This window comes from Schistocerca serialis, chromosome 2 (assembly GCF_023864345.2).
Source record: "Schistocerca serialis cubense isolate TAMUIC-IGC-003099 chromosome 2, iqSchSeri2.2, whole genome shotgun sequence".
NCBI lineage: Eukaryota > Metazoa > Arthropoda > Insecta > Orthoptera > Acrididae > Schistocerca > Schistocerca serialis.
Window position 1 is genome coordinate 708,492,840 of NC_064639.1, and position 26,031 is coordinate 708,518,870.

The window sequence follows — 26,031 nt, forward strand, 5'->3', positions numbered from 1 at the left end:
TCTCTTGGGTGCAATAGTTCTTAACAGTAACCAAGCATTTGATTGCATTTGCTACCAAGTGTATCATTTTTTAAAGATTATATAGACGCATTCTTTATTAACTCTTCGAATTAAGGTATCTGGCAAATTTACATTACAGTATTGTCTAGCATTGCACTGAAATTTCATTATCATATCAAATGCTTAAAATACGATTGCAGTGGTACCTTATGCAACTGTATGGTAAGTATTTGTCAACCAGAGACTTGTCACCAACTTAATACAGGTCAGGTGTGTACTTTTACACCAAATAATGAGTTCTTAATTTCTTGTGCAAAACACACACACAAAACCTGCTGATAAACTAGTATAAACAGTATCGCACACACCCACAAAACTTATCTCCAGATCATAGGAACATGTTATACTAGTAATCCCACTCCCCTAATTATTTTAAAGAATGAAATTACAGCAAACAGCTTCAAACATTTTATTATTTTACAAATGTGGCCATTATTTGACATTAAGATGGACGCAAAATTACGTGGGTTTCATTACTTAACAATTATTCACACACAGACTAATGAACAAGTCAAAACCAAATCTGGTAAACCAAGTAAGTGAAACCCTTTTTATGTCCATGCAAGATCTTTGTGCCAAATAGTACCAGGTGTCAAACTATTTTAGGGTTGTTGATAGTGAAAGTTATAAAAATACCTTAAATGTTATAGTATCAATTTCTTATTTTACTTGATGGTTATGTTACAAGACAAATGCATTTAATTTTACTTTTTATATAAATACAGTAAAAAATATCCATAATGCCTTGTCAAACAATGGACGAGTATAATCTAGTAATGTGCACTAAAAAAGCTACTGTTTCATGCAGCTTAATGTTTGTAGTATCTCCTGAGCTATGTATCTGACAATGATAATTTAGCAGGTGTCTTCAGTAGTGTATGTAGATACAGCCTGAAAAATTGTGTTGCATATAGAGTTTAATATTAAAGATTTAACAAATTAGTCATGTCAAATGACAGTTTTACTGCTTGCAGAGCAAAAAATGTTTTGTGTGCACATGTACGTGTGTGTGTGTGTGTGTGTGTGTGTGTGTGTGTGTGTGTGTGTGTGTGTTTTGCAAGGAAAATTTGTGAAACTATGAGGAAAGTTTGCTACAAGGTCACTACGCTCTCATTCTTAAATACTGGATGAATAGAGTCTGGGTAATCTGCATGTCGTGACTTACAATGCCTCAACCCACACACAAAGTTTCTAAAATTAATAAACAACTTCGTATGTTCCACCTTAGATATGGGATTAACTCAATGATTACATGACAGCATTTTAAATTTTGTCAATAATTACACAAAATACTTAAAATCAAATATTTGTTGCCCTTAGAAAGTTAGAGTTGTCTAACAGACAACATTCAACTGGGAACAGGTGACTCATAGTAACAGATTCAGAGTCTACTTCACTTATAATTACTATATTTCTAGAAAGCAAAACTATAGCTTTACAAAGGATATTTCATTTGATATGTTCTCCTTCCTCTGAAGTACATATGAAACATTATGCTTATTAATGGTAAGTTTGCTTCTGGTCACTTTAAGAAATCATTACCTAATGTGATATGAAAAGAAATCCCATTTTGTTATTTTCAGTATCTGCTATCCAATGTTCATTACAATATCCAACAACATAGTGGTACTTTTCAGGACTACAGGGGTTTCTTTGAAAGTGCCAAATTCTGCTCACTGATGCCCAGTGAGGCATACCATGATTACAGCTGAATAGTGACTTACCATACAAACAGCAAATGTGCAATGCAAGGTTTCAGTGTGTACATGAGATTAATTACAGAGAACTCATTGGTAATGTTTTTGTGTCTTCAGTTTTAAGACTATTAGCATCCAAACCACATTACAACCCTTCACTCTAACCCAGACCTTGACCAGATCTACAATCACATTTATATATTAAAAAAAAGAAGTGCCAAAATGATAACACACACACACACACACACACACACACACACACACACACACACACACACACACACACACACACAAAAAAAATCACTCCACTAGCCAAAATAGAAAAGCAGGTATTGCAAACTTTATTCCATCCTAATCGCAGAGTACATAGTTTATACAGAAAACTTGTTTCCACTATTATATTACATAAATTTATACATAAGAGGAATAAGATAGAAAAATATTTAACGTCATTCAAATTCAGATGACTTTTTTCCTACAATTATCAAGTACAACAAAAAATTTAACTTTCATTGCACAACATTTTCCAACAGTCATAAACAGGTCAAGCATGAACATACTGTACTACTTCCGTATCCTTCCTAACATCATTTTCACGAGTTCCTGAAGAATACTACTGAAAGTTCTGGTCACTTCCCATCGTTTATTTTAATGCTACCAAAGTACGACCTACGAGTATATATACCTTATATAAAATACAATAATAAAAGTGTCTGGAAGGGCACCTAATGAGCACGGAGAGGGGGAAGAGGGAGAGGCACACCACAAATAAATAAACGTCACCATATACTTAGTAAGTTGCGAAGTAAAATAATTAATGTTAATGGACAAAATAACTAGTACAATGAAGTGCTTTCCATATGCTCTGATTGACAAATTACTACGCCTGATAAACGACAAACTACATCGCCATATTGAAATTGCAGTACAGGACCCTGCTGGTAAAGCAACAATATAACAAATTTATTGCAAATGCGTATTGCTGTTTCTTACCATTTCGACCAGTTCCCATCAACTGATCTAACATCGCCCTTATTTGATCATGAGCCGTCATTTTAGTATACTCTCCAGAACGAAAATCAATTCGCTCTATCTGCACAACGATCCCAAGGATTTTCCTCCAAACATTAATGTTGTCAGAGTAGTTATTGTAGCACCAACAGCAACGATATTTTTCCTCAGAGAGATAAAAGTTTGTTAACGCTCCAAAGAATAATTTTTGTAAATTTAATGTAATCATTAACACGTTTGAAAATCCATTATTATGTTGCCGTGGTATTTGCTTAAAATTTATTTTTCTTCTAATTAGTAGTTACTCTGTTTTAAGCAAATCGTTGACGTCAACCATCTAGTAAAAGCAGTTGCCACTTGCCAGTGTCTGTGACGATTTCTGAGGGACATTTGAACTTGTTGAAAAATAAGGAGTTTGGTTATGCCTTACGTATTGGTACCAATCACGATATGATAAGCTTTGTGAGGTTTGAAATCATGAGTATGTTGGTGTATTGTTACTGTGCCCGCTCATTCGGGGTACCGGAAATTAAACCTTTCTGAAGGCGTGGCATTATGTTCATTAAATTGTTCAACATTCATTGATTATTTTATTATTATTATTATTTTTAAATTGAGATGGAACACACCAAGGCAGATAGTCGTGCAGTTGTCGAAGCTGTTGATGCTGCGGAAGAATATGTCCAAAAACTGGAAGATCTACTGAAAACCCTTACTGAAGCGGAACATCAAGTATGAACATTTTCTCAGATTAGCAAATAAATGACTTTTCACGCTGGCTCACTCAACAACAGACCTGCAAAATAACCATTCCTCTGTCACTCTGATCCCAAGCTTTCTATGAAACGTATATTTAACTGTACATAGCATTTTGTAAGGAAACCAAGAATACTTTAGGCTAATTAGAGTATGTGTGAGTAATTAGTGTGATTTTACGCTGTGGATATTGGTAATTGCACGAAAATTTCTCGATATTGAAACAGCAATTAACACATCATAGAGAAACATTCCCTGCGTTGGGCTTCAGAGGAAATCATTTACTTACAAAAATCAGACAGGCTATCTTCTCTTTAGCATATTTATTCTCATTTATTGTTAGTGGTTTTTAGTTTACAGTGAAGTCTTAGTACCTTCTCGGGTTCTGTAAAATAGGTTTTCATTCCATTAGGACCACAACATAAAATGTGTGCATTATGCCTCCTTTGCACATCGGTGTTGTGATACATTCCTTGAAATGACAGTTTTTGTTGCAAGATTTATTTGCTATGCTCTATATGTGTAATTGCTGGCAAAATTTTTAAGCTGCTGTTTGTATTATATCATAGTGAGGTGTGGAAGTGGTGACACATCTTTCAGACAATATTATGAGTTAGGCCTATCATCAGAATGCCATTGTTACAGGACGCAATGATTATGACATGTCGAACAGCATCCTTGTCGTTTGTATCTTCATATTTGAAGTAAATGATGTTACGACTGTACACTTTAGCCCCCACTTCCTGAAGTGTTCCTTTTTATTGTAATCTTGTTTAATTAATGGTTTTGGCAATTAATTGATAAATGTATTTTGTATGTCCGAGTTTTAAACGCCATCATTGTTTGTCCTGCTGCGTACGTCTCTTATTACTGTCAAGTATTGTTATTGGCTGTGTATGACTTTCTAACTTTTGTGGTTTTATAGCTAATTTACAACTTATGTTGCCTTCTTTGTTATCGTCTGTGTATATTACATATTTCAATTACTTATAGTCAGTTTGCTAACCTCTGCTACTACCATTTTTTATATCTTCCATTTTCAATCTGTTTTTTATTGCATATTGTTCAGCTTCATAAACACATATGGATAGTTATAAAATTGATACTATGCTGCTGCTTCTCACACCTCCTCTGTACTCTATATTGTGATGACATACTGCTCGGTGTTTGGACTGAGGCTTAAATTGGGTTCTAAAGTGACAGTTTGGTTGCAATTTGATGAAATAATGGTTCTGGTAACATACTGAATATAGCCTTGTCCGATGTGTTCATAATGGATGACACTCCTTATACATTTAATTTATTTTTATTTATTCATCCCCTTCCAGGGGACTCCAACTTATTGAAAGCACCTTCAGTGCTGGGCAGGCTTTTAAATCAAAGACTGTGCCAGCAGTAGGTAGCTACTGGCAGGGTGACTGAAGGTAGAGTGGTCTTGTCAGATGAGTCAGACAAAGTGTGTCCCATAACATAGGGTTAGGAGGGCTCTAGGGTTGTGGTGAAGCTTAGTTTCCCCAAAGGAGGAAATCTTATGCAAATCGTGGTCCTCTAGGCTGGGGTTGGGTATGGGGCTGATAACCCCATACTGTAAAGAAAGGCAACTGGGAATATATGCATCAGATACTGGAAGGAAAATACTTATCACATTCCCATCAAAGGAAACATATAAATGATTCGACAATAGCAACAGGGAATGTAAGGACGAAGCTTTAGCCTGGAAAAGTGGAAGAAATGGTCAATGAAATCTTAAAATTCAAGAATAGTATTGCAGGGCTACAGGAAATAAGATGGCAAGGAAATGGGCAGATTGGCACACGTGAGTACTCATCGCTATATAGTGGGCCAGAGGAAAGAACTGACCAATTTGGTACTGTGTTTATAATAACCAGGAATGCTAGTGAAAGCTTATTAGACTTTTGAACATATTAATGAAAGCATTTGCAGAATAAGAATAAGAGGAGAATTTAGGAGCATATTGATACACATGCACCAACAGAAGGAAAGGAGGATGTAACAAAAGAACAATTCTATCAAGATTTTGAAAAAATATGTTGCTCAGTGCCCAAGTATGACTTGATACTAGCAGTGGGAGATTTTAACCCAAAAATTGTGAGGAATGAGCATCAACACAGAGTCTTTAGAAAACATGCATTGCACAAAGAAAACAATGAAAATATATATCTACTGTGTCATTTCACAGAAGGGAATAATATGATGATTAAGAGCACTTGTTTTCCACTTGAAAAGATTCGTCAGGGTACGTGAAAGTTAGCAGTCAATGGAATCATCAGCCAGATTGACTATATTTTAGTGAATGTCCACCACTCCATCTCGATTATATGTGGGTTGGAACTTAAATAGTGGCAACTATTTATTCACAACCGATAGAAAAGAGTTACATGTTTGTACCTGTTACTGTCCTTCAAAGTAGTCACCAGTTTTGTGTAGAAACCATTGCCAGCGATGTGGAAGGCATAGTATACCTTTAGCAGAGCCTGTTCTGTTGATGATGCGAATGCAGCGGTCTACTGCCTGTCGAATCTCTGGAACAGTTCTGAAGTGAATGCCACAAAGTGGTTCCTTCATCTTCAGAATCAAATCAAAGTCACAAGGACTTAACTCTTGGGAACATGGTGGATGGTGCAGTACTTCCCAGTCCCATCGACCGAACAGAGCAGCGACAGCTTGCGCTGTATGCGCCTGCACATTGTTGTGCAAAATGATCGGTGGGTTGTGCAGTAAGTGTCGCTGCTTCTTTCGCAAAGCTGCTAGCAGGTGATGCTCCAAAAACGAGCATTAATACTGTGCATTGACGGTGGCATTCTCTTCAGAACTGTTCCATAGATTCGACCGGCAGTGGACCGCTCCATTTGCACCATCAACAGAACAGGCTCTGCTAATGGTATACTACGCCTTCCACATCACTGGCAATGGGTTCTACACAACGCTGTGACTACTTTGAAGGACAGTAACAGTAGCAAACCTGTAACTTTTTTCTATCGGTTGTGAATAAATAGTTGCCTCTATTTAAGTTCCAACCCTCGTAGATGTACAGAGCTGCTGTGGACCAAATGTGACTCGTATCACTATGTGACAAAATCAGTCTTGAGAGAGAAACTATCACTGGTAAATAGCAGTAGAACAGAAAAATAGGATGAATTGGGATCTAGGCAGACTTAAAATTCCTATTCAAATGAAAAAATATGTACTAACAGTAAGTGGGAACCTGAGTAATGAAGTGCCACCAGCAGGAGTAGTTCAGAGGTGGAGCAGGATTGAAAAAGCCATTAATAAGAAGAAATAATGGGTGTGAGGAGAAATAGAAGAATCTAAAAATAGTTTGGAGAAAATTGCAGGTTAGCAATAGAGAAAAAAGAATAGAGGAAGAATGGAATTGTTACAAAGAAAAACAAGAAATAACATGGAGCAATATAGAGAATAAAGTAAAAGAGTTAACAGACTGTGCAAGGAAAAAAAAAAAAAACAGAGTGGACCAAGAACAAATTCCAAGAATTAGAAGAGCTAAAGAAACAGAGTGAAATACGAAAGTCCCATAATGCTTTAAGGAAAGTAAGTAGTGTATGTGAGCCAAAAATAAAGGCATGCTCGAATGTAGATGGGAAAAAGATAAGGTTGTGGGCAGAGTCCTTCAAAGATGCACTAAGTAACAGCTTAGGAGAAGAATAGACAGGCCCACAGGAAGAAAAAGGAAGCTAGAAGCAAAAATGATGTAAGAAATCCAATGCTGCAAGAGGTTCCTCTGAATACCCATAAGATGAAACACATTCAAGCCCCTGGTGATGACAGCTCTGTATTAAGAAAATGTGGTGGAAGTGCTTAGTAAATGAGCTGTGCATACTAATGTCAGACATATGGTAAACTAAAACCATGCAGGATAACTGAAAAACAGGAATAGTAATCCCCATTTATAAGAAAGGAGATAGAACAGCATGTGAAAATTACATAGGTATAACATTGTTAGCCTGACTTATAAGTTGTTAACGAGTATTCTGAATGAAAAGTGCGCAGAAAGCATACTTTGGCAATAGTGTGGTGTTAGGCCAGACAGAGGAACAACTAATCAAATATTTGTGATAAGACAAATGATGGAAAAATTCTGTGAACATAATATAGATCTGCATTTCCTGTTCATTTCTTTCAAACAAGTATTCGGCAGCATAAACTCGCAAGAAATACACAAGAGTGCTGAGGGAAGCTATTATATGTGCCAAGCTAATAAATGTAATCAAAATTGACAGTGACAAACGAGCTAAAGTAAAAATAGCTAACATGACAAGTGAAAGCTTTGTCTTCAATAAAGGGGCGAAGCAATGTGATAGTTTCTTCACTGTCTTCAATATAGCCCTTCTTACGTTTTGGATGCCATACTAACATATGACATACAAACTTCCCACTTCTTTTATATGGGGTGACTTACTTGAGATTCACAGCCGATCTTCTTGGCTGGCTAGCTGGGCTGCTGGACTTCTTCTCCGTAGAATGACACTAGGTATGGGAATATTTAAACCTCGCTCTCTACTTGTGAAATAAGTAGATAAGCAAACTTTACTTTTCGTCAACCACTGGTATATTTGAACTCCATACAGAATGAAATTGTCTCTTTCCACATACATATGACTTCCAGTAAGTCATTCGCTCCATCCGACGTTAGAAACAAATTTAATTACATTTATAAAAGAGTTGACGTAATAACCATGACTCTACTTCACATGAATCATAAAATAGGTCTTGCCTTTAACAAGGCTGGCTTAAGAGTTTTTCAAGATTACTTTTTCAACTGTTCTTCTTTCACATAACAATAGTCAGTGATGCAATAGACACAGAGCTGCTTAAAAACTCCATAGTTCTTCCTCTAAAACATCTATGGATTGCCCGACAAGTACTTGTCGGTGCTGTTCAACCGGCGCGTCTACTTTCTTCTTGCGACTGACTTTAAAGATGCACACACAAACATTTCACGCACAGAAGGTAGGATTTTACCATCCCACTCTCGTATCTAGAATATCGTGTGTTGGAGATGGTAGAAAGCTGAGTGGTTCTAGAATTTACACAGAAATTATCGAATCGCTACATATCGCTCCCCCACCCCTCTCAGATCGAACATGTGATATGATTCATAATAACATTTCATATTTTAACAATATACTTTTTTTTTACATAGGTTTGTATACGTATCTCTCCTCTCTATAACAACAATCTTTCTCTCGTTGTTTCTCTATTCTTTTCTTATTTTACGTTAACATTAAGACATGAGCATTCACTCAAGGTTTGAGTCAGCTTTTCTAATGTTGAGGAATTGTGAGGAGTTTATCTCTTTTCTTTATTTTCTTTTTCATTCGAAAGCTTCAGGTGTTTATGATGCATGAGTAATCTATTTTCCATTCTTACCTTTTTGTACTACCTTTTTCCTAGTATGTACTAGTTTCATTAGATGTAGCTTGGAGGAACTCTGGGTGAAATAAAAGTGTTCTTTTGATACTCATTTACTTCTACAAAACATAATAATGCTAGTCGTTCATAGAATTTATACTGTCCAGAATAATTCCTATAAAATTTGTAACTTTTGTAACGATACTGTTCCCTTCTCCTAGGACCAGCACCTATTCTTACTTGTGGGTTGACCTTATGAGAGCACTTCCTCTTTCCATTCTGGTAGTTACACTCCTTATAAAACAGCCCCCCCCCCCCTTTTTTCCCCCACAGGTCGTCCTACCTCCACGTGGGTATGCCTGCCCTATATACTTAGTGAATGCTTGGTATGTTCCCCTTATCCTTTCTGAGTAGGCCTCACGGTTCATTACCCTAGTACACATTTCTATGTATAACATAATTAAGTATTTTCTGGTAAAGATATAACTCTATCTTAAGCCTCACATTTATTCTTTAATACATCATTTACTCCCTAGAGTCCTCCTCTACTTATGAACTTCTATACTTTCAATAGATACTATGTCAACATATACTATTTATGTCCCACTATCCTTCAATTCATTGGACTATTTATTATACTGACATTTCTTATTGATCATCATGATTAACATTCTCTCCAGCTTTCGTTTTCTCTCTTTGTTCATGCCTCTTTCTTAGTTTATATACACCTTTTCTTCTGTATATTTGCTGTAGAACCTTCATAGCTTCCTATATATGTGTGCATATTTCTAGACCTACCCACATTTTCCCCTACAACACTTGGCCGTTCACATATTGTGACAGGCTTTCTAGTCTGTAATTGTATATTTGTGTCTAAGTGTATCCTTGTTTATATGTGGATGTGTGTTCATGCAGTCTGATTCTTCAGCCCTCTTATCTAAAGATAAGATGTAGATTATTAGAGACCATGGAAATAAGGAAGGACTTCAGTGATTGAAGTTTATGAATATGGAAAGAGGGAAAAAATAGACAGGTCCTCAAATGAGAAGTAAGAAAGGAAAAGATAGATGTGGATGCTAGGATCGAAGAAGAGAAAGAAGATACCTCTCAGGTACTTGAGTGAGACGCTGGAGGAGGTTTGGTGTTAAATCGTCTCCTACAGAACGGACTTGTCCCACCTTCACCGTCGAGGTCCCCCAGGAAATTCTAGCCACCCTATGGAAACGGCAAATGGTGGAGAATCATGTACCCTTGTTTGTGACGGTTGTTTGAAATGTGTGCTGTGTGTTTGTGTTAATCATGATTTATCTGTTCATGTAAATCGTGCTCTTATCTACAATACCCACCCCTTTCAAAATTTATACAAACCATCCCATCTATACCACATCTCATTAAAGGTATAAAATATTCTATACAAAATAAAAAAGCTATACATTTCGATATCACAGTTGTTTAACTAGCAACATCACATTACATTATCCATAAATATAATAATCTATTCGGCTTATTTTGTCTGGATATCACTTCTTTTTGGTGATTTTCTTAAGTTGTTCTGTTTTATAGTCATATTCTGTTTTCTAAGCAATAAGACTCCAGGATAGTTCTAAATTTTAAAGGATAGATGACAGAATAGTTTAAGATTTTAAAGGCATTCGGTGCAGGAGGACTATTTTGAAAGAAACGCCGAAAACAGCTTGGGATCCAGCTGTCGTCAATCCGCCCGTAAACTCAGAATGTTAACGTCCCTAGGGGATAGGTGTGTCTGCCCAGGTTCCATGGATCTGATATTAACTTTTCTTGTGCCCCGGCAGACCAGTAATTTTCTTTAAATTTCTTTTGAAAGTGCTCCCAAGAAGAAAAATTCCCAATATTTACTATTCCCCATTCTGAGGCTTCCCCTAGAATGTACCCCACTGCAAATTCGATCTTCTTCTTGTAATCTCCTCAATTTTTTGATAATGCTTGGTTAAACCTTTTTAAGAAATGGGTCGGATGTACATCTCCGTCCGGCTTAAATTTAGGGAATTGTCTTGTTAACCCTGAACTAGCCCCCCCCCCCCCCCCCCCCCCACTGTAAATCAGTCACAGCTTCACTGGTTAACACCACCTTAGGTGACGTTACCCTTTTTGCTACTTTATCCAGGACAAGCTTGAGTTCTCTCCACAAGCCACCTATACCCTTCCTGGTACCACTCAGTTCGGAAGACAGAATAGGCGATACATTTCGAGAGGTTATTCTTTCGGTAACTTTTCGATATATAATTTCTTCAAATTGTTTCTCCAAACTACTTACATTTATGACATCAGAGTTCATTATTTTCTTTTTGAAATTTCTCTTTGCATTATCTGCTCGTGTACTGACACCTGTAATGTGCGATTGACTAATTGGTATTAATTCATTATTCTTGTCTACACTCTCTTTCAAAGTATTCAATCCCTGCTTTACAGCATTAAATTGAATATTGTACACATTTTCAAAAGATCCTAACTTTTCGTTAACTTTGGATTCCACGTTATTACATCTGTCCTTAATGTTGAATTCTAAGCTTTTTGGTAAATCTTGGAAATTGTCATTCTGTTTCTGACTAAAGTCAGTAAACATTTGCTTTACATGAATGGTTTAGGAATTAGTCGATTCATTCTTGAAATCTATTTTTAAATTCTCTACTCGACTATTTAAGGCGTCAAATTCAATTTTAAGAGCACCCATGCCTTCGCATAGATTACTAAATTCTTTGCTTTGCGAGTTGACTTTGGCATTTAGCAAACCTAGATTTGTCACTTGACTATTTAAAGCTTCACCTTGGGTACTTAATTGAGAATTTACCAAGACTAGTTTTTTACTTAGAGTTGAACTTTGAGCTTTGATTAAATTTACCAACTCAGCCCGTTCAGGTGTTTCTTTGGTAACTCTCATAGCCATAGCTGGGTCTTGAGTTTCTCCAAGTTGTAAATTTTCCATACTTTTAAATGCTTTAGCTCTCGTAATCATTTAAAACTAACTTTAAATATGATAATTACACAAATAAAGGTTCACTCAACAGTATGTACCAGTTCGTACTAAAGTAATGAAGTTTTGTTTCACTTTCATCCAGTGTAGAAATCTCGTTGCATAGGTGAGCGAATGTAGAGGCAGGTCAGCACCAGTGAACAGCAGCTGGTGCCGGCAGCTTCGGATGTAGGTTAGTTTCCGTGTCTGCGTCCCCACGCTGTGTGTGAGAGCTGTATACTCCCCGTACTGGATTTTCTTGGTTGAAGTGTTCTATGCGTATTTCTTATTAGACAAATTGTCAAAATCTTCTTTACTGTTTTATAGTTGTGAATTTTCCATGTCTTTACCATTTTTCATTAAATTTTGCTTCATTGAATACTTAAATGTATTCCAATGTCTGAGAGTAAATCCCTTGTCGTATTATGTTTGGTTGCTAGGGCAACACGTAACAACTTTTTCTCTAGTGTTTTACTTAAAATTTCCGTTTTCTTGGGTCCTTGTACACAGGTCAACACGTTATAACATATTTGAAGCCGATTTAAAGTGTGAAGTAGACGTACAAACTTCCCACTTCTTTTATACAAGGTGATTTACTCGAGATTCGCAACCGATCTTCTTGGCTGGCTAGCTGGATGCTGGAAAACTCTCTTGACTTCTTCCCCGTAGAATGATGCTAGGTACAGGAATATTTAAGCTTCTCCCTCCACTTGTGAAATAAGTAGATACAAAAACTTTACTTTTCATCAACCAACAGTATATTTGAACTCCATACATAATAAAATTCTCACTTTCCACATACATATATGACTTCTAGTAAGTCACTCGCTCTGTCCAACATTAGAAACAAATTTAATTACATTTATAAAAGAGTCGGCTTAGTAACCATGACTCTACTTCATATGAATCATAAAATAGGTCTTGCCTCTAACAAGGCTGGATGAAGAATTTTCAAGATTACTTTTTCAGCTGTTCTTCTTTCACATAACAATAGTCAATGGCACAATAGACACAGAGCTGCATAAAAACTACATGGTTCTTCCTCTAAAACAGCTATGGATTGCCGACAAGTACTTGTCGGTGCCGTTCGACTGCCGCATCTGCTTTCTTCTGGTGACTGACTTCAAACTTGCACACACAAACATGTGACGTGCAGTAGGTAGGATTTTACCATCCCACACTCGTATATAGAATATCGTGTGTTTGAGATGGTAGAAGGCTGAGTGGTTCTAGAATTTACAAGAAATTCTCGAATCATTACACCTTGTACAGCATAGTAAATAAGATCAATAAAATAAGCACCATATTTATGAAAACTAATCAGATGTATATGTAATGCCATGAAATTGCAATATTACGGAGAAGTTGCCAACACAATTAAAGAAACCTACCCGATAATGGGAAAAGAAGCATAAAAAATCAGCCTCTTAGTAAATGAAAATAAAACAAAATATGTGCTAATTTCACACTGAGCCCAGAAGAGCCCTAAAGATCTAAATGTAAATAGGAAATGCTTCAACAGAGTGTCCTCTTTTAGTTACTTGGGAGCCTTAATATCAAATGATAATATAGTATTGGAAAAGCTAGTTGGAACATAGTTTACTTCACAAATTTACAACTCTCCAGAAACACCCTTGTTACAAGAAGAACAAAGCTTCTAATATATAACTCCCTAGTTCAACTACTAGTCACATGTGGTTAGAAGTATGAACACTGACAGAAGATGACAAAAATACTCTTAGAACTTTTGATCAAAAAGTACTACATAGAATTTGTGGCCCAATAAGGGAGGAAGAAGGCTGGAGGATACTCTATAATGTTGAACTAGAAGCATTAATACAAGGAAAAGACATGATAAAATTTGTACAAAAGTAAATGATGAAAGGTGTAATACATGCTGCTATACAGAAAAGGAGACCTAAAACGAAGTGGACAGATGATGTAATGGATCATCTCACCAGCATGGGAGTCGCGGATGGAAAAGAGCTGCAAAAACTGGGAAGCATGGAGGCAAATAGCTGAAGGAGCCAAGGCTCGCCAAAGGCTGTAGTGCTGAAGAAGAGGAAGAAGAAGATCTCTTCCAGCCTTTCTTCCTGTATATGTATTTTAATACACATGACACTGTGGCGCTCTGTGACAAACTTGTCCAGGTGTTGAGAGTCTTGTACAGGTAGAGGAACAGTGCCTTACAGTTCCCAACTGGACACATTTAGCAGATCCGACAGTGCTTAGAAGACTCTGTCATAATGTCATAATGAATCCTTAGCTGGAACAGTTAGACACAGTACAGCCAATTGTCTGTGTTTGAATATTGGGGAAGTGTTCAGTAATGGACAGGTTACTTTATAAAGCTTCCTGGCAGATTAAAGCTGTGTGCTAGACCGAGACTCGAACTCGGGACCTTTGCCTATCACGGGCAACAGCTCTACCATCTGAGCTGCTCAAGCACGACGCACAGCCCATGCTCATAACTTTAATTCCACCAGTACCTCATCTCCTACCTTCCAAACTTCACAGAAGCACTCCTATGATAGACAAAGGTCCAGAGTTCGAGTCTCTGTCTGGCACACAGTTTTAATCTGCCAGGAAGTTTCATATCTACGCACACACTGCTGCAGAATGAAAATCTCATTCTGAGATTATTTTATGATTGTGATCCATCTAGCTGCTGATGCAGCCATTCCAGTGTATTCAGCTCGTATATGAAGACTGCTTGTCCATTGATTATGTGAGGATTTCTGCCTTGTAATGTAGAGCGGGCGTCCAACTCTGAAGTTTAAAATGCTGACCACTGCAGATAGGAATACAGCCTAGAATGGGCCAAATACTGACAAATTACTCATGAGTGTAAGATGAGTTGTGGCATCTGTTTCTGAACACAGCCAATCAGCAGAGTCCACATTAATGTGGGAGACCATTATGAGGATTTCTGGAAGTGCCAAGCACACTAGTAGTCTCCATAGGGGCCCAGAAGACTGAGACAAGTGACCTCCAATGGCATTCAAGATTTAGCCTTCTGTCATCACAGAGCTATTAAAATAAGTCATAGTTGAGACTAATACTTCAGTTATTCCTGGGGGGCTCACAACTCACTTGTTAGTATGTGCATGACAACATGGGGTCCTGAGCAGTTGCAGAACTTCTTCCTTCCCTGCACTGCACTCTTGCTCTCTGACTATCTTTTCTCATACTAGTCATTAGGACACTGATTATGGTTCATCTCTCATTTCTTCCCCATTTTCATTTCAGTGGACTCACATCCAAGTTTTTCCTCAAAAATTTTAAGAGAACAGCAAGCTGTGCTGGAAAAGGCACCCCTTACACAGCCTGATAGACAGTCATTATGGCAGGTCATAAGGTACCCAAACAGTGCCTAAGTAGAGACTGTACTATTGATGGCTGAGCTGTTAACAGTGGACATAGAGTCTGATGGCCGTTGCTCAGGCTGGGTGATGCCCATGGAGAGAGCTCTTGACCAGAGTAGGCATTAAAGCAGAAGTTTGGTGTCACGAAATGACCAAAGTTACCATCTGGTGAAATGCTGGCTGTCATCCCTGACAGACTTGCCTGCTTAAATTCTGGTTATATTATATTGTTAAATTCTGATTATTATATCCCCAAGAACTTTTCCTTTTTTGGCCATGCCATGGGAGGAAAGTAAAACTGAACAAACTGTAGAAACATACTCCTCTTAGTTCCTGGTTCACACCCAGATCACAGTAACATGATTGTACATAAACTCATGTTGTAGTGTCCACTTGCGTGAAAGATAGAAATCCTGCCAAGTGGGAGTCATGTGCTGTCATCTGCTTCCTATTCGTGGAAGGAATATCACCTACTGAAATTTTTTCACATTCCAAAATGGTTTGCAGTGAAGGTGTTATGAACAGTCTGTGTGTGTTTAAGTGGTAGTGGGAGTTTAGTGGAGGCAGAACAAATGTTCATGATAAAAATAGGAGTGGAATTATGAGCATAGGAGTGGGAGAACTTCCATTTTGACATACAAGTTGGTGCAAAAAATTGAGGAAACTGTTTGTGAAGACCGCTAATTGACAGTGGATGAAATTTCTGTGATTTTTCTGCAACTCTCCATAACTCTGTTATATGAGACACTCACAGAAACACTGGGATACCAGAAATTGTGTGCAGGATGGGTCCCAAAACAGCTCACAGAGTAGCACAAGAAAAAATCAGGTTAGTAGTGTCTGTGAGTTTCTTGGGCTGGAAGATGAGGATTTTCTGTGCTCTATTGTGACTGAAGATGCTCGAATGGCTCATTACATTCCTGATAAAAAGGCAGTTGTCACTGTGATGTCACACAAGTTCTGCATCTGCCAAAAAATTCAAAACCACAATTTTAGGCAAAAAAATACGGCTGCAGTCTTGTGCTATCTAAAAGGCATCATTTCAGTCGAATTTCTGCCTTGGGGAGACCGTCAAAGCACAATGATATTGTGAGACTCTAAAAAAACTCAAAAGGAACATTCGAAACAAAAGAAGGGGAATGCTGACAAGAGGAGTGTGCTTGTTGCACAACAATACCCACCTTTCCAAAGCTTAAGCCTTAGCCTGGACTCATTTGGTTGGGATGTTTTAAACCACCCCAGTGTTCCCCTGAATTGGTGCCTTCAGATTATTACCTTTTCACCTCTCTAAAGGCACACATATATGGAATTAAATTTTCAACCATCGAGCAGGTGCAGAAAGAGGTTCTGAAGTGGGGGGAATAAACTGGTGGGAGAGATCTATGAGCTGGATATAAAGGAGCTTGCATCCTGGCTCACCACATGAAGTGAACAGGATGGCAATTATGGGGAATAATAGTCAACAAGTTATCAATAATTCCAGTAATTTTCTTTCAAAAATAGTTAATATAAAAGTCCTGTACACTTCCTATCTGAACATGCCTTGTAATATCAAAATTGTATTTGGAGAAATCTTCCTCAGTAAACTATGAAGTGGTTCTGTTGTAATTATAAGTATTGTCTCCTATCCAGTCCAGAGTGTTAATTTCTTGAAAGAAACTTGGTGACATATCTTTCACCTTAACACCCTATATAAACCTGAACATTGTGAGGGTTTAATTTCTCATGAGGACGTAATTCTGCAGATAGATGAGAAATTACACTAAAACTTGGAGAAGCGAACGGTCTGCTTCATACATCACGTACGTCAAACCCCCCATGCAACAAAATTGACACTGGAGCATTCATCCTCACTTTTATTATGGATTCGCTTCCTGAGAAAGTTAAGGTCACTGTCTACCAGTGTGAAGTGAAGCCATATTTTCCACACCCGTTGACAGTGCTTTAAATGCCGACACATCAGCCATGTCTTCCCAGTGTATGAACAACCCAATTCATGGAGACTGTACGAGGTGTGGCTAGAAAAAAAACGGACTAGTACAGGTGAAACAATAAAACGAATGCAATAAGGCTGAAAGTCGCGTGGCCTGTCACGTGACTCTCGCTCCGCCTACTGCTCGAGTTTCATCTGCCTCCTGGCGTCTGTTTTAAGTAGTTGACGTTTTGTCTGTGCGTCGGAAAATGTTGAGTGTACAGAAAGAACAGCATGTTAACATCAAATTTTGTTTCAAACTAGGAAAATCTGCAAGTGAAACGTTTGTAATGTTACAGCAAGTGTACGGCGATGATTGTTTATCGCGAACACAAGTGTTTGAGTGGTTTAAACAATTTAAAGATGGCCGCGAAGACACCAGTGATGACACTCGCACTGGCAGACCATTGTCAGCAAAAACTGATGCAAACATTGAAAAAATCGGTAAACTTGTTCGACAAGACAAGAAGTCAACTCCTGTTAACTCAGACACTGCTCTGATTGTTAAACGGCGATCTTGTCGAACAAGTTTACCGATTTTTTCTGACAATGGTCTGCCAGTGCGAGTGTCATCACTGGTGTCTTCGCGGCCATCTTTAACTCGTTTAAACCACTCAAACACTTGTGTTCGCGATAAACAATCATCGCCGTACACTTGTTGTAACATTACAAACGTTTCACTTGCAGATTTTCCTAGTTTGAAACAAAATTTGATGTTAACACTCTGTTCTTTCTGTACACTCAACATTTTCCGACGCACAGACAAAACGTCAACTACTTAAAACAGACGCCACGGCCAGACTGAGTGCAGGAGGCAGATGAAACTCGAGCAGTAGGCGGAGCGAGAGTCACGTGACAGGCCACGCGACTTTCAGCCTTATTGCATTCGATTTATTGTTTCACCAGTAATAGTCCGGTTTTTTTCTAGCCACACCTCGTAGTCATCTATCTCATGAAACCTCCACATATGAGCCATTAGCATCATGTCAATTGAAAAGACAGTCACACTCCTTGATTCCCAAAGTCTGCTAGCTTAATCAAGGAATGTAAAATCCAGGAACTTAAGGTCTCCAAATGCGTCTCATATTTTGAAGCCTGGAAGATGTATGATCACCTACGGTTTGTCCCAGCAGTATGCAACTTTTCCACTACTGTGGCCAGGTTATCGACAGTACTTCGAGTACTTATTCTCTCCATTCCCTCAATGTTGAGTTCTGGCAGTTGCGGAAGTAAATTAGCTCATGGTGGGAGTAGGGCTCACTCTATCTTGTAGTTCCTGCAGCACCATGTACAGAGATTACAACTCCCCACATCCAACTAGAGGTGCAGCATCATCCACTGGTGTCTACCAGTGACAGAGCTTCCTTTAGGGAATGCTCTCCCAGAAATCTTCACACTAGCAACAAGACATCTGCCTGTGACTGAAGGAGTGATGGACTGCAGGGCACTGAGTTGCCTGAATCCTCCATTTCTTTGCTCACAGTGAATAAGCTCTTCCAAGTATTTTAAGGATAAAAAGAAGAAACCTCAAATGAAGAATACACCAGTGACACAAGAAGCGTCAGATCACTGTCCCCTTCCCCGCAAATGTAACCTTAGTTTGTCAGTTACCAGTGAAAAAGAGTGACCCTTGGCCCCTCCACTCCTAACCAGTATATCCTAAACATGATAATTCAATGGAACTGCAGTGGATATTACTGTCACTAGCCAGAACTGCAACCATGAACGTCCTCTTCTTCCATGATCTGCGCACCAAGAAACACATTTTACATTTGATCATTCTCCAACCTTTTGAGGTCACTGTGCCTTCTGCCAGAACCATAGCAGCCCCAAAAGAATCCTTACATGTTTCAAGCAGATGTCATCAGAGAATGGATAGCCCTCAGTACTACATAGGAAGTGAAGGCAGTGCAAGTGCTAACAACCTCAGTGATTACCACTTGCAGTGTCTATTAACCACCAAACAGAGCACTTAAATACCATGAGGTACCCACTTCCGGATTTCAGTCATCTTTGTCCCCTCTCCATCAGACTGTACTGAGGAGGTAGACAGAGATGTCTCCACTGCAATAATCGTTGGTAACAGAACTGCTATGCCCTTTATGAAGGCCCCCCTTCACTGGCATGATAGACCAAGGAAAATTGTAACAGCTATCCAGGACTTAGAAGGGCCCTGCGATATCTCAAGCAACATCCTTCACAGACAGCCATTACCTGCCTGAGACACTGTAAGCAGTGTCTTGTTATCTAATTAAAAGCACTAAGGAGGAATACTAGGAGTGCTACATCACCTCTTGAAAACATTCGCTTCATCATCCCAGGTGTGGGACAAGCTCTGTTGTCTAATGGGCCACCAAAGATCAACAGCTGTTCTGGGTTTCCTTCTTTGTCATGGTATTTGTACTAATGCATTGGTTTTTGAACACCTCATGACCCACTTTATGACAGTATCGTTATTGTCTTTATACCCGGGCTACCTTCAGAATACACAAAAGACAAGTTGAAGACATTCTCCTATTCCCCATAAAGCTGAATTGTATAATCAATCTTTCACTGACTGGCAGTTGCTTAAGGCTGTTGAATCATCTCTTGCCTAAGACCAGATTCAATTCAAAATCTGATTATCCAACATCTGACTCACAGACTCCATCAACTCAGGGTCTTCAGCCATGTCTGTCTAGAAGTAGTCTTCCATTCGCAATATAGAGATAGTGTCATCTTTGCAATCCTTAAACTAGGCAAAAACTCAACATCCCTTGTCAGCCACTGACTGATTATCCTCACCAATATGCTCTGCAAACTGGAAGTTAGCCAGATGATTATGCTTGGTTCTTGAATCACAGGTTGTTTTTTTCTCCTTATCAGGGTGGTTTCACGGTAGGACGGTCTACAACCAGTCGTCTGATTAAGTTGGAAACAGCAGTCCAACAGGCATTTTCTAAATGCCGTTGCAGTCTTTTATTACTTACATAAGGCGTATGACACTGCTTGTTACTACACAGTTTACTCACCATTCACGACTGGGACTTTTGAGACTCCATACCAATTTTCATTTATCAGTTTTTATCCTTCAAATCACTTCAGCTTAGAGATGGTACATCGTTCAGCTCCCCATGGGCCCAAAGAACAGTGTCCCTCATGGCCCTATGCTGAGTGTTATTCTCCTCTTTATCACCATAAATGGGTTAGTTGCTACATCTGTGCTTTATGTTGATAACTTTTGTGTTTGGTATAGCTCCCAATCTGAAGCCTTAACTCAACAGCAGCCATAAGGAGCCACCTGAAAGGCTTTCACTTGGACTCTTTGCCAAGGCTTCCAGTTTTCTCCAGAGAAGATCATGCACTGTTGTTGTACCAAAGTTCATGTCACTTCAGAACTCTACTTGTGTACCCAGCACTTGGCTGTTGTTGCTCAGATGGTATTTTTGGGACTCTTCTTTGATAAAAACCTGGCATGGTTGCCCCCATATTTGCCAGCTAAAGACCAGGTGCATGCAAAGGCTTAACACGCTTGTGTATCCTCGCCCATTTCTTGGTGTGTGGATTGCACTATTGTACTCCATATTTACCAGGCCCTGGGCTCATTCTGATTGGACTATGGTTGACAGATCTGTGGCTCAGCAGCACATCAGCTTTTTAAATCACTAGACTCAGTCCATCAACTTGGAGTAAGACTGACCACTGGCACCTTCCAGGCTAGTCCTATAAACAATCTCCTTGCCAAAGTGGGGTCTTCCCTCTTCATTTTGGGAAGTACCAACACTTGCTCACTTCCACAATCACCATCTATTGATTACCTAATCATACAACGTGCCAGATTCTTTTTTCATACTAGGGCCATAGGTCCCCTGACACCTAACCCCATTGTGATTACCAATTGGAATTTGCCTCAAGTATCTTTGCCTAGCCCCTTAGAATGGCAGAGCTGCCAAGAGGCTGGGCAGTCAAGAAGCAGTCAGGGTGGCTGCGTTGTGGGCACATCATCATTTTCACAGCATTGTTCAACTCAGGCTGAGCATCAATGTCTGTGGTCACTGTCATTGCCTTGCGGAAGTGGTTTGGAGCATGGAGGTGGCCCGTCATTGCTGAAGTTGTTGTGTTGGCATGCGGTCAGTGGCTGCGGTGGTCAGTGCCTGAAACTTGGCTCTACCCTACTGGCATTGCTTGGTTCATTGCATTCTTCCATCCTTACCTGAACCCAACCCCTGAATTCCTGTTTGAAAGTTGAATGCAACATGAGCACCGAAATGTATACCTTTGATAAGCTTTGTGACCTCCTACTTGAGTTCTGAGAGAATATCAGTGTCAGTATGTTCCTTTACATTATTTACTGTCTCCTTGTTCTTTCACTATTACCAGGTGCTATAAAAGAGCTTGCAATTTATGATTTACACTGTGCTATACCATTTAAATCTTCATTGGTGCCAATGTCACTGGTAGGAACCCAGAGGCTGAAGGTTGGAATTTGGGCAACTCTACCCCAGATATAGTAGTAAGCAATACCCATTATGCAGGCAGCTGAGGTTGTGGTTTGTACGATTACAAGTTGGTGATGATGTTCCATGAACCATGGGCCTTGCCATTGGTGGGGAGACTTGCATGCCTCAGCAATACAGATAGCTGTCCCATAGGTGCAACCACAAAGGAGGGGTATCTGTTGAGATGCCAGATAAACGTGTGGTTCCTGAAGGGGGGGCAGCAGCATTTCCAGTAGTTGCAGGGGCAACAGCCTGGATGATTGACTGATCTGGCCTTATACACTAACCAAAACAACCCTGCTGTGTTGGTACTGCGAATGGCTGTGAAAGGAAGGGGAAACTACAGCCGTAATTTTTCCCGAGGGCATGCAGCTTTACTGTATGGTTCAATGATGATGGTGTCCTCTTGGGTAAAATATTCTGGAGATAAAATAGTCCCCCATTTGGATCTCCGGGTGGGGACTACTCAGGAGGACATTGTTATCAGGAGAAAGAAAACGCATTCTATGGATCGGAGCATGGAATGTCAGATCCCTTAATCGGGCAGGTAGGTTAGAAAATTTAAAAAGGGAATTGGATAGGTTAAAGTTAGATACAGTGGGAATTAGTGAAGTACGGTGGCAGGAGGGACGAGACTTCTGGTCAGGTGAATACAGGGTTATAAATACAAAATCAAATAGGGGTAATGCAGGAGTAGGTTTAATAACGAATAGGAAAATAGGAATGCGGGTAAGCTCCTACAAACAGCATAGGGAACACATTATTGTGGCCATGATAGATACGAAGCCCACGCCTACCACAGTAGTACAAGTTTATATGCCAACTAGCTCTGCAGATGAAGAAGAAATTGAAGAAATGTGTGAGGAGATAAAAGAAATTATTCATATAGTGAAGGGAGATGAAAATATAATAGTCATGGGTGACTGGAATTCGGTAGTAGGAAAAGGAAGAGAAGGAAACATAGTGGGTGAATATGGAATGGGAGTAAGGAATAAAAGAGGAAGTCGCCTGGTAGAATTTTGGATAGAGCATAACTTAATCATAACTAACACTTGGTTCAAGAATCGTGAAAGGAGGTTGTATACATGGAAGAAGCCTAGAGATACAGAAAGGTCTCAGTTAGATCATATAATGGTAAGACAGACATTCAGGAACCAGGTTTTAAATTGTAAGATATTTCCAGGGGCAGATGTGGATTCTGACCACAATCTATTGGTTATGAACTGTAGATTAAAAGTGAAGAAACTGCAAAAAGTTGGGAATTTGAGGAGATGGGACCTGGATAAACTGAAAGAACCAGAGGTTGTAGAGTGTTTCAGGAAAGCATTAGGGAACAATTGACAAGAATGAAGAAATACAGTAGAAAAAGAATGGGTAGCTTTGAGAGATGGAATAGTGAAGGCAGCAGAGGATCAAGTAGCTAATAGAAATCCTTGGATAACAGAAGAGATATTGAATTTAATTGATGAAAGGAGAAAATACAAAAATGCAGTAAATGAAGCAGGCAAAAAGGAATATAAACGTCTCAAAAATGAGATCGACAGGAAGTGCAAAATGGTTAAGCGGGGATGGCTAGAGGCCAAATGTAAGGAAGTAGAGGCATATATCACAAGGGATAAGATAGATACTGCCTACAGGAAAATTAAAGAGACCTTTGGAGAAAAGAGAACCACTTGCATGAATATCAAGAGCTCAGATGCAAACCCAGTTCTAATCAAAGAAGGGAAAGCAGAAAGGTGGAAGGAGTATATAGAGGGTCTATACAAGGGCGAGGTTCTTGAGGACAATATTATGGAATTGGAAGAGAATGATGAAATCGGAGATATGATACTGTGTGAAGAGTTTGACAGAGCACTGAAAGACCTAAGTCGAAACAAGGCCCCGGGAGTAGACAACATTCCATTAGAACTGCTGTAAGCCTTGGGAGAGCCAGGTGTAACAAAACTCCACAATCTAGTGAGCAAGATGTATGAGACAGGCGAAATACCCTCAGACTTCAAGAAGAATATAATAATTCCAATCCCAAGGAAAGCAGGTGTTGACAGATGTGAAAATTACCGAACTATCAGTTTAATAAGTCACGGCTGCAAGATACTAACACGAATTCTGTACAGACAAATGGAAAAACTGGTAGAAGCCAACCTCAGGGAAGATCAGTTTGGATTCCGTAGAAATGCTGGAACATGTGAGGCAATACTAACCTTACGACTTATCTTAGAAGAAAGATTAAGAAAAGCCAAACCTACTTTTCTAGCATTTGTAGACTTAGAGAAAGCTTTTGACAATGTTGACTGGAATACTCTCTTTCAAATTCTGAAGGTGGTAGGGGTAAAATACTGGGAGCGAAAGGCTATTTACAATTTGTACAGAAACCAGATGGCAATTATAAGAGTCGAGGGGTATGAAAGGGAAGCAGTGGTTGGGAAGGGAGACAGTGTTGTAGCCTGTCCCTGTGTTATTCAACCTGTATATTGAGCAAGCAGTAAAGGAAAAAAAAGAGAAATTCGGAGTAGGAATTAAAATCCACGGAGAAAAAATAAAAACTTTGAGATTTGCCGATGATATTGTAATTCTGTCAGAGACAGCAAAGGACCTGTAAGAGCAGCTGAACGGAATGGACAGTGTCTTGAAAGGAGGATATAAGATGAACATCAACAAAAGCAAAATGAGGATAATGGAATGTAGTTGAATTAAATCGGGTGATGCTGTGGGGATTAGATTAGGAAATGAAATGCTTGAAGTAGTAAATGAGTTTTGCTATTTGGGGAGCAAAATAACTGATGATGGTCTAAGTAGACTGGCAATGGCAAGGAAAGTGTGTCTGAAGAAGAGAAATTTGTTAACGTCGAGTATAGATTTAAGTGTCAGGAAGTCGTTTCTGAAAGTATTTGTATGGAGTGTAGCCATGTATGGAGGTTATACACGGATAAATAGTTTGGACAAGAAGAGAATAGAAGCTTTCGAAATGTGATGCGACAGAAGAATGCTGAAGATTAGATGGGTAGATCACATAACTAATGAGGAGTTATTGAATATAATTGGAGAGAAGAGAAATTTGTGGCACACCTTGTCTAGAAGAATGGATTAGTTGGTAGGGCATATTCTGAGGCATCAAGGGATCACCAGTTTAGTGTTGGAGGGCAACGTGGAGGGTAAAAATCGTAGAGGGAGACACAAAGAGATGAAAACACTAAACAGATTCAGAAGGGTGTAGGTTGCAGTAGGTACTGAGAGGTGAAGCTTGCACAGGATAGAGTAGCGTGGAGAGCTGCATCGTACCAGTCTCTGGACCGAAGACCACAACAACAACAATGATGATGTTCTGTACAATACCTTTTCACATGGTCTATTGATGGTTCTATTGATATGGGCTCATTTTGTGCAGCTAACATCTGATCTAAGGAAGCAAGAAATGTGGGGTCTAATGTGTTATTCAGATAGGCCAATTTTTCAGGGGGTAGGATCTCAAAGGGTAGGTTAAGTTGATACGTTACTGTTTGTTTGGTATTTAGGGCAGTGGTTGTGGCAATGGTGGTGAGTAGTCAGAATGTTGATCAAGAAATGCAACTTCAGGTGGCGTTGATTAATAATCCTTGTCCCTGTTGTTCTGTGCACTGTACACCACTGTGATATCGTTGTTCTTAATTAGTACAAGTGGTGAGCACTGTGTTTGCCACTGAGAACAACCAGTACAGTTCTATCCTTTAGAATAATTCTTGTGTGTAGCAAATGATGAATGGCCCAGCTCGGCAGTGCAATAATTCCTGATTGGAGAGCAGAGCGTGGTACATTCTGTCCAATACTATCCATCATATTACATGAATAAACTGACTTAGTGAATAATCATAAACATTTTGTAACTTTTTAACACTAAGACGAGCAAACACACATCTATAAACATTCACGCTCAGTGACAATTTACTTGCTGTTACAAGCCTGCACAGAATGGACAACTACTTTTGCATCAACCAGACATGCTCTCTTCACTATATAATTAACATGTAGTATGACACAGATTTTCCCTACACAACCAAACACACTTAAGTTTCCACTATCATTAACAATGCTGCAAATAAAAATTTCACTCAAAAGTTGCTACTGCTAAACAGAATGTCTCCTCTACACTCACTCAAGAGTAGCTTTCAGAAAAGCAACACCTATTATGATTTAATACTTAAAACATGAAGATCGCCATAACATATTTGCACACATATCCCTAATATTCTGTATAAAAAAAATGTAAATGCAGAACAGCTACAATTGGAAAATTCTGTTTATTGACTAGTTTTGGGTTACCTGAACCCATTTTCAA

General features: G+C 39.0%; 2 protein-coding genes across 4 annotated transcripts in view; one reads left to right on the forward strand and one right to left on the reverse strand.

The window, feature by feature from the left end:
* Positions 1 to 2,903, reverse strand: part of LOC126457875 (putative RNA-binding protein Luc7-like 2) — a 53,909-nt gene extending 51,006 nt beyond the window's left edge. For 2 of the 3 annotated variants that reach the window (XM_050094542.1, XM_050094545.1), the window contains exon 1: positions 2,751 to 2,883. Coding sequence is in view for 1 of the 3 variants with exons in the window: in XM_050094541.1 (XP_049950498.1) it covers positions 2,751 to 2,811 (61 nt within the window). In the remaining 2 variants the exon portion in view is untranslated. Of the gene's footprint in view, positions 1 to 2,750 lie in introns of all 3 variants that reach the window. The other variant, XM_050094541.1, reaches the window with a different exon arrangement.
* Positions 2,904 to 3,097: 194 nt separating this feature from the next.
* LOC126457877 (cytokine receptor-like factor 3) overlaps positions 3,098 to 26,031 on the forward strand; it is a 139,140-nt gene continuing 116,206 nt past the window's right edge. Inside the window, exon 1 of the mRNA XM_050094546.1 lies at positions 3,098 to 3,500. Within this exon, the coding sequence (XP_049950503.1) occupies positions 3,387 to 3,500 (114 nt within the window). The 5' untranslated portion in view covers positions 3,098 to 3,386. The remainder of the gene's footprint in view (positions 3,501 to 26,031) is intronic.